The sequence below is a fragment of the Hyperoodon ampullatus genome, assembly GCF_949752795.1.
Source record: "Hyperoodon ampullatus genome assembly, chromosome: 2".
Taxonomy (NCBI): Eukaryota; Metazoa; Chordata; class Mammalia; order Artiodactyla; family Ziphiidae; genus Hyperoodon; species Hyperoodon ampullatus.
Genome location: NC_136915.1, coordinates 104,683,679 through 104,694,779, shown reverse-complemented (window position 1 = coordinate 104,694,779; position 11,101 = coordinate 104,683,679). Strand labels below are relative to the sequence as shown.

Below are 11,101 nucleotides of genomic sequence, written 5' to 3'. Positions count from 1 at the left end.
AGATTAAGTAAGATAATAAACATGTAAATTATAAAGCACTTCTTAAACGAGAAGCTTGGAACATCTTCCATGGGAAATATGATAGTGCATAAATAAGAGATGAAGCAAAGCATGACCAGGCATCAGGGAGGGTTGAGGTGAAGTTCAGAGCGAGAATATATAGCAAACCCAGGTCTGCACAGTTTTTGTGACTTACCCCAGCATACTGGAGAGGAGAAAGCAGATTCTGAGCCAGTAGGTATGGAGAAGGACAAGAAGCTGAAGAAATATAGGTAAGGACTATTTTAAGACCTTTGTAGGCATGCTTACTTTTGGGAATTACATGTAATTTACACATAAAAGTGGCATTTGACTCACTGACATGTTATATTATGGATATGGACAAACATTTCCATTTTTATTTTATAGTTTCTTTTCATATTTCAGAGTCAAGTTTTTGTTCGTTTCAGAGTCCATATTTCTTAAAGCTTAGGCTCCAGGCTCTGTGCCTACAGCACGAAATGGATAATGAAGACATCAATGAGACAGCTGCCCATTGGGTCCAAATCAAGTAGGGAAAGTCATTAACAAAGCAAGCAGTGAGATAGATAATCAGACATCCTACACGGGCTTAAGATAAGGAGAACAAGTGGAGGGTAAGGAGCCAGAGTGTTACCATTTCTGTAATTCTAGAGATACAGGTCCTAGAGCCCAAGTGTAGCAAATCCCCTATAAGGCCAAATCAGGAGACGCCTCATAAGGACACTATAAGACAAAGAAACTGTGAAGGAAAGAGTGCCTGATGTGTTCATCTTCCCATTAGTTTGTGAGCCCACAAAGGACTTATCTCTCTTTGACATCTTCCACTATCCCACTGTGACCGGTCACGGGCCGCCCCTGATTGATGAAAACAGCGGACAAACTTGCCCTGCTTCTCTTACACAAAACTGTAGAATTCTGGATGACAAACAACCCCTTAGTCATCTGCACCTCTGGCCCCGACGGACGAAACAACGGCTTCTCCAGCCCCAGGGAATCTGGAGTCGAGCTCCCGGGCGCTGGCCGAACGAAGGCAACGCTAGACCTGGGTCCAACGGTCTCCCTGACGCGCGTCCTCAGAACCAGTCTGGCCCGGAAAAGCCAGGAGCCGGTAAGCCGCTTCTAGAAGCTCTGGCAACCAGCACGCTAGGCCTCGAGGACTCCTTAACTAAAATAAGCTGGGAGGCCCAGAGAGGAACTCGCAGGCTCTCAGCCGCGCCGAGGAAAAAACGCCAGTCCCTATGTCCTAGTGCTCGAGAACCAGGAAATCTCATCCTGCTTCAACTCCCAGCAAGCCCTGGGCAGAGCTCGGGACCACCTGACAGCGCCACCCACCAATGAGAGGGCGCAGGCTGGGTTGGTGGGACCAATCCGAGGGCGCAAAGGAGGCCGTACCCCTGGCACATCAGCGCGGCTTTTTAAGTGGTACTCTAGCCTCTCTGATCGCCACAGCCGTAGAGAGGGAGACAGTCGCCGTGAAATGGTGACGCTGGCTATACTATGCCGCTCACTCCCAGCTTTACTCTTTTTCTCCTCCGAGACCCAAGCCCTCAGGCCGCCCCGCCTCCGGCCCTTAGTTTGATCCCGCCCCTCCCCGGAGAGGACAGGCGAAGATGTGGAATTTCCAAAGCTTATTGGATGCAGATGGTGTTACTCTGGAGGGTGGTGGGGCCCGCAGCGGCAAGGGCCGCCCCTCTCGGACGGTGATTGGGCTCGCCTGAGTAGCCCCGGGCTGGGATTGGTGCGAGGAGGGGCCAGGGCCGTCGGGCACCTTGGACCAAAGGGTGGGGAGGCGGTGGCAACCGAGGAGCCGGCGGGGTCTCGTAGGTCCCTCGTCCGCCGCGTGCCTTCCGCGGAGGACCCAGTCGAGGGAAGGAGTGGGAGGCGCCCCCTACCTCATCACGAGGGGGCGGGGGTGGCACTTGTCGTGTGTCGGGCGCGGGACCAGTGGGGCAGGCGGTGGGAGGGGGCTTGTAGTGGAGGGTGATGGAGGTGCAGGGGTTCAGGACTAGCTGGAGACCTAAATCTGTAAGCGCTTCCGGGGAAGAGGACTTGGAGAGACAGAGGAGGGCGTGGGCGTGTCTGGTATGGGATGCCTTGCAAAGGAGGGGGCCTTGCTGAGATCTGTGGGTGGTTCCTTTGAGGAATCCTTTTCTTCCTTTTTGCCCTTTGATATGCCAAAGGGAGAGTCCCCATAGTCTCTGTTCAAGTTTTGGAAACTTTCTCTTTGGGTGGGCCTAATCACATACTACTTCATTATAAAACTGCCCAGGGCCTTTTCTGATACTGAGCACAAATGTAGGGAATATGGCAGAAAAAAGGAAGCCGCTGCTGGGCTTCGTGGGCAAACTCCCCAGTGGGACCACATCTGGAAATTCAGGCAATACTCGCTGCCCTTTGTGCATGGGGCTTTTCAAAGCCCCCAGGCTCTTGCCTTGTTTGCACACAGTTTGCACCAACTGTCTGGAGCAGCTGGAACCCTTCTCAGTAGTGGACATCCGAGGAGGAGACTCTGACACAAGCTCTGAGGGGTCAGTATTCCAGGAACTCAAGCCACGCACTCTGCAGCCGCAGATTGGCATCCTCTGTCCGGTATGTGATGCTCAGGTGGACCTGCCCATGGGTGGAGTGAAGGCTTTAACCATAGACCACCTGGCCATGAATGATGTGATGCTGGAGAGTCTGCGTGGGGAAGGCCAGGGCCTGGTGTGTGACCTGTGCAGCGACAGGGAAGTGGAGAAGAAGTGTCAGACCTGCAAAGCCAATCTCTGCCACTTCTGCTGCCAGGCTCATAGGTAAAGATGGGATACCCCACCTGGTGTGGCTTAAGAACGGAGTACAAAGAGGTGTCAAGACAGAGAAATAACCTTGGTGAGCAGATGGAAAGGAAAGTTTGAATTCCATGGAAGGTCAGAGAGCAATATACAATTCGACTACAGATATTCCAGAACAGTAGTTAACTCCTGCAGCCTTTATATAATACCCATCATAATTATAGCATCAAAGGTTTGCAGAGTCCTTTTCAGTTTACAAAGCACATTTACACTTTCCTTGGATCATCAATCATTTGTATAGTGAATAATTGTACTAGGTGCTAGAGAAAGTGAATGAGTATAGTGACAAAGCCCCTGCCCTCGATCTTATTTGATCCTTGCAACTCATAGAAAAGCAGGCAATGTTTTCATCCCTATTTATTATTTGAGGAAACTGAAGCTCAGCAGTATGTGATTTGCCAAGGTCCCATAGCTGGTAAGTAGTGTATAACAGAACTGAATTTAAAATCCAGATCTTCTGACTGCCCTTCTATGCTCTTGCTACTAATCTCTGCTGCCTTCCCAGTATAAGGTGCTGATTAGTGGGGCACAACCCCAGCCTTTGCCTTGTACCCTAGTGTTACTCTGGAACTTGGTGAGGTGGGCTGGTAGGTGTGTATTGGGGTGCAGATTATGTCTTTTAGGGTGTTTGGTGAATAGTTTGTCACATAAATCACTTTGTCCCGTTCAGACCCCCTTCCCCTATTCCAGAACATCACAGTGTAAGATGGCCAAGGTTTTAGGATTAGCCTACCGTAGTTTTTAAGTTCTGCCTTCCATGTGTTTTCTGGCCTCACCAACAGAACAAGTTAGTAGTCTTGGGTCTTTCTATTTTTAACTTGTGTTTTGACTACTTTGCTGCCAGCTAAACAGCTGACCCTATTTTGTCTACAGCCACTTTTCTGGTGCCGGAATAGACATGTAAGCTTGATGTTGCTATAATGCTAATGGGGAAAATCTGAACAGTTACCATGGTTTCTAGGGATTTCCCTGAATCTCTAGAGGGCTACAGAAAAGGGGAATTAAAGGTTTGATTTTACTGACCCCTGATTTTGCTCTGTCTAATAATGTTGATGACTCTTGTTGAGGAAAATTCTAGCTTGCCGCTTTGGGTGACGTAGGCACTAGTCAAAGGAAATGCTTTACCAGAGTGTTAGGTGGAAGCTGAGGGAGACTGTCGTGGCCAGCTAGCTGCTTTTTAATTGCCTGAGGTTTATTGCTATGCCATCTGGCACAGGTCTGGTCTCTTGCTGCTGGGTCTCCACTCTGCTCTCCCCTCTAGCTTGCTGCAGGAGTAGGCTGTGGCTCTTGCCTAAACTTGACAAATGAATTCTTTGGGGAAAGTTCCAGGATGTAGCCTTAGCATTGCAACCTCTGGCAAAGTCAGGTGCCGAGTCAGAGAGCCCTAGCCTACTGTCATTTAATCCTATACAACAGCCCTTTCAGGTAGGTATTATCCCCACGGTACGGGAGAGGAACTGGAATCCGAGAGGGTCATGTGGTTAGTAAGAGGTTAGAATGAGGAACGGAACCCAGATTTGCTGGACTTCAGAGCCCGTGCTCTTAAAACTGCTGGACTGTTTCCCAAGTAGAATTCTCCCCTCATTTCCCGTCCCCGACTCTGTTTGCCCCTAGGCGGCAGAAGAAGACGACTTACCACGCCATGGTGGACCTGAAAGACTTGAAAGGCTACAGCCAGATTGGGAAACCCATTCCGTGTCCTGCTCACCCTGCGGAGGAGCTGAGGCTGTTCTGTGAGCTCTGCGACCAGCCCGTGTGCCGGGACTGCATGGTGGAGGGGCACCGGGAGCACCCCTGCGACCTCGCCAGCAACGTTGTCCACAAGCACGGGGACTCCGTGCGGGAGCTCCTCAAAGGCACCCAGCCCCACGTGGAGGCCCTGGAGAAGGCGCTGGCACAGATCAAAGGGACCAACCATGCCCTGCAGGAACGGGTGGAGGCCGTGGCCGCCGACGTCCGCAGCTTCTCCGAGGGCTACATCAAGGCCATCGAGGAGCATCGGGACAAGCTGCTGAAGCAGCTGGAAGACATCCGGATCCAGAAGGAAAACTCCCTGCAGCTGCAGAAGGCACAGCTGGAGCAGCTGCTGGCAGACATGCGGACCGGAGTGGAGTTCACCGAGCACTTGCTGACCAGTGGCTCCGACCTGGAGATCCTCATCACCAAAGGGGTGGTCATGGAACGGCTCACAAAGTTGAACAAAGTGGCATATAGTGCCCGTCCTGGAGTGAACGAGAAGATCACCTTCTCTCCTAAGGAGAAAGCAGGCCTGTGCCGTGGCTATGAAGTTTATGGGGCCATCAGTACCAAAGAGGTCGATCCAGCCAAATGTGTCCTTCAAGGGGAAGGTAGGAAGGCATTTCCCACTGGCATTGAGAGGACAGTGGACAGGACATGGTGTTAGAGACATATGGCTTTTTCAGCCATGGCCTTCATTTAGCTAGGGAGAGAGACATATGGATCCAATGGATGGTGACCCCACCCTTGTCCTTTTCTTTCTGATTTGTTCTGGTCAGGGTACAGTTAAGATCCCTACAGGGGTGAAGCTTGACCCTTTTCCAGTGGAGAAAAGTAGTAACTACCAAGGAACTCAAGGATCATGCTGTTTCTCTGACAGGACAGAGGCAGTGCCCATAGGAGATAACAGCATAGACCTCAGGGCAGGGCAGAATCCTGCCTGTTCACAGAGGATGGCTTGGACCAAGTTCTGAAGAGAGTTTCTGAGGAGTGAGGATGACAGGATTATGGTTTGCTTCTATGCCCTTTTTGGTTCATGTAAGCCACATGTTGGCATTTGAAGGAAAATGGTAGGCATTTCAGTCAGTAGAGGGGAAAAACAATTTCTTTTGACCACATTGTTCTCTTCCTAAAGGAAGCACATTGATCAAACATATATTTCACAGATCAGTCCTCACAGGAAGACTCTACTGTAGAGTCATCCTAGCTGGCACAGGAATTCTTACCTGTTCGGAGGTCACAGATCCCTTTGAGAATGACCTCTCCCCAAGAAACAGCCATTAATTTGGGCATACAATTTCAGGAGATTCTTAGACCCTTCATAAGGCCTCATAGTAGTTCACGAACCCCAGGTTAAGAAGCCTGTTTCATCTGACTTCTGGACCAGAGGCTGTAGATACTGAATATGCCCCCAACACTATGGCACAGCTACCACACTGTGGAGGACTTCACAGCATGAAGAGTCCCAGGTGGTCACCCTGTACCCCCTGCCTCTTCCAGCAGGATCTGCAGCTCAGAGAGGGTAGTTTGGGGTTACCAGCCTCTCTCACGGTGTCCAGAGGTTTTTCCTCTGAATACGTACATCAAGCCTGAGTATTTTCAAAGCTTCCTTAAGGCTGAAATTAAGGTCCAGGATCCTATATGATCCAAGAGCAGCTGCTGGCTGAGACAGAAGCAGGCTCACCGGGAGCGACTCCCAAGAGGTATGCCAGGGAGAGAAAGGAAAGGGAGGAAACTGGAAACACAACCTTTTGTTCTAAAGAGAAACGGCAAGATGGTGTCTGATCTGGGGATACAGTCACCGCAGTTGGCCTTTGAGGTGAGGACGGAGTGTTTATCTTCCGCAGATCTCCACAGAGCCCGCGAGAAACAGACAGCCTCTTTCACCGTCATTTGTAAGGATGCAGCAGGAGAGAGCATGGGCAGGGGAGGAGAGAACATTCAAGTCGCAGTAGTCCCTAAAGATAAGAAAGACAGGTTTGTATTATACACTCAGGCGTCACAGGTAATGAGCGGTGATGCGACGGGAAACCCGAGGTCCTTTGCAGTAGTGGGGCTGTAACTGCAGTAGTTCCAGCCTACCTCCCCGTGCAATAGGACCAAGTGGACCAGATGTGTTTCCTTGTGTGGGTTTTAGGCCCGTATGCAATTCTCTCCCAAAGGTCCGATCTGCCCCTCAGACTGTCTTCATCCCAAGCTTCGAATAGACTGAAAAATATTCCGTGTTAGACTGAATGGCGCCCTTCTCAAAATTCAGCCTCACTTTGCTACTAAACTGTGCTGGGAGCAAAGTTATACGTCTCTGGAATTAGAGGAGGGAGGAGGGAGGACGAAGAGCAGGAGGGTACAACAGAAGCTGACGGGAGAGAACACAGTGACGCTTTCAAGGAATTCATGAGAACATCAGATTAAGTCAGCATTTATGTTGCTTACCTTCTGTTGTAAAATTAATTTCCGAGACAAGTAGAAGATACATCCTGCTTGGGGGACATTTAAAATTAATACTGGATTTATGGTGTAGAGCAGGGGTCCACAGCCCCGTTAGGAACCGGGCCGCATAGCAGGAGGTGAGCGGCGGGTGAGTAAGAGAAGCTTCATCTGCCGCTCCCTATTGCTCGCGTTACCGCCTGAACCATCCCCCCATCCCCACCCCATCCGTGGAAAAATTGTCCTCCACGAGACCAGTCCCTGGTGCCAAAAAGGTTGGGGACCGCTGGTGTAGAGTTTACAACCTAAAATAGTAGGCAACTGAAGCAGGCTTGTGAGAATGAGTGATAATTTTGAACTCTCACCTCCATCCAGTCCAGTCCAAACGATGGTCCACGATAACAAGGATGGGACATACTACGTTTCCTATACCCCCAAGGAACCTGGCATCTATACTGTGTTCGTCTGTGTCAAGGAACAACACGTGCAGGTGAGTGAGACCTTACTGGTGCTTCCCTTTCGGTGACCTCCTTTCACCCTGGTCCCCCTGGGTTTTGTCATCTTAGGATGTGGAGACATTTCTCACAGGATCAGCTGTATAGAGGGCTTGAACAGGATTCTCTTCTTACTTCGCCTCACTTTAGAAATGGCCCAGATTTTGCAGCTCTTATTCTTACGAGAGGATGCTGGTGACCGTAAGAACTCTCTATCCCTACTTTACCTCCTGGCAGTTGTGCTTGTATTTTATCATTCTCCCAGTTTGTTGGAATTCTTAATTTGGGAAAGATGCCTTGATCAGAGGGGCCAATCTACCAGCAGACAAGCATACACACATTCGAGCAATACAATCTAGCTCAGGATTTTCCAGCTTTTTCAGACTATGACCAGACATGGACTTACTGGAACACCATTGGGAGAGTTATGTCCTCTCTTCTTGACTGACCAGTCATCTATCTGCCTAACCATCTGCCCAGATAATTCTCTACTCTGTTTATATGTATATGCTTGTCTGTTACCTTCACAGATACATGTAACAGATACATGTAACACTTTCTGGTTTAGAGATTATGAATTTTTAAAAATTGGGTAATACTCAACATGTCCAGCAGAATCTCTGCTGACATTCGAGCTGTCAGAGGTTTCCCCCAACCAGAAATCAACGCTGACAGGGACAATAAAACACCACAGAGCATCATGACGTGTTAGGCTTGTGGTCTGTGCCCTAGGAAGACTCATATTCAATAGCTACTTGCTGCTTGCCTAATTACAGGATGTCAGATGGGTTAGGTGGTTTTTTTTAAATTTATTAATTATTTATTTGTAATTTTATTTATTTTATCTATTTATTTTGGCTGCATTGGGTCCTCATTGCTGCGCGCGGTCTTTCTCTAGTTGTGGCGAGTGGGGGCTACTCCTCATTGTGGTACGTGGGCCTCTCATCGCAGTGGCTTCTCCCATTGTAGAGCACGGGCTCTAGGCACGTGGGCTTTGGTAGCCGTGGCGCGCAGGCTCAGTAGTTGTGGCGTGCAGACTTAGTAGTTGCGGCACATGGGCCCAGCCGCTCCACGGCCTGTGGGACCCTCCCGGACCAGGGCTCGAACCTGTGTCCCCCGCATTGGCAGGTGGACTCCCAACCACTGCGCCACCAGGGAAGCCCGAGTTAGGTGTTTTTACAAACATTATTTCACTTTTCCTCCAAATCACTTGAGGCATAAGGATCATCATCCGACTGGACCGAGAAAACAAACTTGCCACAATACACAGTACCTGTGTGGCAAAATCATAATTTGAACCCATAGCTTTGAACTCCAGGTTGTTTTTAAAATAGATTGTAAACTCTTTAAAGGAAGAGAGATTTAACATTTGAAAGGCTTCTAAGGTGCCAGCCTCTCTGCTTTGTGCTTTTGCAGAACGTGTGGTTCTCACGCAGGGATAGGCACATAGCAACACTTATTAAATATTTACTATTTAACATAGGGTAGAAATTGGAGAATGGAAGTTATCCTTGAAGGAAAAGAGGCAGGAGAGTTTCTAATCTGAGAATTTTTTTATTAACCACAGGCTCTTAACCTTCCTCCCTTCCATCTATCTTCACCAACCCAGAGTGAGGGGATGGGTAAACAGTTGTGTCCAGGATGGAGGGATGGAAGGAGAGGAGCTGGCTCAGTATGTGAGGGGAGGGGGTGTGTGGCTGAGAAACTGGAGAAAGGACCACAGATGTCCTCACCTTGTGGTTGTGTGCTCTATAGTTACCCAAACTTGCTCAGGAATGGAGGAGATAGAGACCAAGGTCAGTGATGTGAAAGCACGGTTGGGTTTCCTAGTGCGTCAGGTGGTCTGCATGCTGGGAGAGCAGTACGGATTCCTTGACTCCCCCTCACTGCATTTGTATCTGGCCTCGTCCAGCTCAGCGCCCAGCTGGTTGCTGTCCCCCAGTCGCTGTTTCCCTCCTGCTGTCCTCGTCCCTCCAGGGACAGGCCCTGCGACTTACACTCCGTTTAGTATGTGTGATGCTCAGCACACCCCTGTTGACTCACAAGGTGCTGTTCTTTGCTCTTGGTCTGAACACTGAAGGGCTCACCATTCACTGTGACCGTGAGGAAACGGCACCGCTCACACCCAGGCGTGTTTCACTGCTGCACGTTCTGCTCCAGCGGAGGCCAGAAGACTGCTCGCTGCGCATGTGGAGGCACCATGCCGGGTAAGGAGAACCAGTCGCTCCTGAAAGCCCTCGCTCTCCCTCTGCTGCTGTCTCCCGGCGGCGGGATCAACTACCACAGCGACCAGCTTCGGGGTGTTCAGACTTAGGCTTTGTTTCTAGGAATGCAGTCTGTGCATATAAATATATCACAGTTCCAGAAGTTTCATTTAAAGCTTCTTCGTTCTGGAAACTGAAATAGCAAGCTGCAAAGTTCTGAGTTTTTTAGTTTTGATACAGCTCACCAATCCTAGGAGCCCTGTGCTTCTCCTAGAATGCTCGATTTCAGCCTGTACCCTTTCCAACAGCCTGAGCAGTGTCAAAGATGTAAACCCGCTCTGATCCTTTTAAAACCTTACAGAAATTCCAAACAAGGCAGGGATATGGGAGAACAGATGAATAAATTAACTGAACCAGGTCTGGCTCTTTTCTTGGGAGAAGGGAGGGTGGGCAAGAGCGTCAGCTCAGGCAAGAGATCTAATTATTGTCAGTATTCTGTGGTGTCCTTACTCCAATGGTGCGCCTTAATAGGCTGTTGTAAACTTTCATATAAACGCTTCAGGATCTATTTTGTTTATTTCCACCACTCTGCCCCTCCCTTTCATCTAGATTATGTTACAGTTAAAATCCAAACCAGTTCTTCTCTTTGAGTTAGCAGAGTGTTAAAATAACACTCTTCTTAGAACTTCAGCTAACCTAAATTGATTTGCTGTCATCAGTCTTCAGAGTTCTCCTGACTACAGAGGCGTCGAATAGCTTGTTCCTCTCGCCGGGTTTTTATTAGACGTTTTCACATCCATGAGTCTGAATGTCGCCAGGAGCATTAATTTCCATGGTAACCGCTGGACTTTCCTCTAATGGTGGTTCTCCCTTCTCCTCTTTGAACCATGCAGGTGGCTACCTAGGCTGTGGCCACGGACACAAAGGCCACCCGGGGCGCCCCCACTGGTCGTGCTGTGGGAAGTTTACCGAGAAGTCGGAATGCGCGTGGGCAGGTGGGCAGAGTGCAGCGAGGAGTGTACTGAGGACGGTGGCCCTCTGACGGCTTCCTGGGTCTGTGGTCACAGCTGCGGCCAGCATGGCTTCAGATCACCAGAGGACCCCTGACCTTAATTCTGAAGAAACTGATGGAATTAAAAACAAAGTGCCTTATGTTATACCCTCCAGTCCAAGTACCTTTTTGTGTTACTCACTGATTGTACGTGCAGGTAGTTGAGCACCACAGACCACGCTACCTTTCTCTTCTTCTTGGCCAAAGCTGTTTGGGGGGAGGGGAGGCAGCCAGCTGTCTGGTTAAAGTTAATACCAGATGGTGCCCCTCATTAGTGTCCCTTTAAAACATATATACTGTAGTCCAGTAGGAGAGTGACCATACAAAATAGGTAAA

The 11,101-nt window shown here is 49.5% G+C and overlaps 1 protein-coding gene across 2 annotated transcripts; it reads left to right on the top strand.

Annotated features, from left to right (window-relative positions):
- Positions 1–2,310: 2,310 nt before the first annotated feature.
- TRIM45 (tripartite motif containing 45) lies at positions 2,311–10,756 on the top strand (the record flags this gene model as incomplete). 2 transcript variants are annotated; one of them, XM_079727929.1, is made up of 6 exons in its annotated part: positions 2,311–2,813; positions 4,467–5,200; positions 6,437–6,566; positions 7,392–7,506; positions 9,591–9,717; positions 10,608–10,756. In XM_079727929.1, the coding sequence occupies 6 exons, from the start codon at positions 2,326–2,328 to the stop codon at positions 10,754–10,756; spliced, it is 1,743 nt and encodes a 580-aa protein (XP_079584055.1). The 2 variants fall into 2 exon arrangements, with proteins under 2 accessions (XP_079584055.1, XP_079584054.1); XM_079727928.1 differs by having other exon boundaries at positions 2,326–2,813; positions 4,467–5,155.
- Positions 10,757–11,101: the final 345 nt, after the last annotated feature.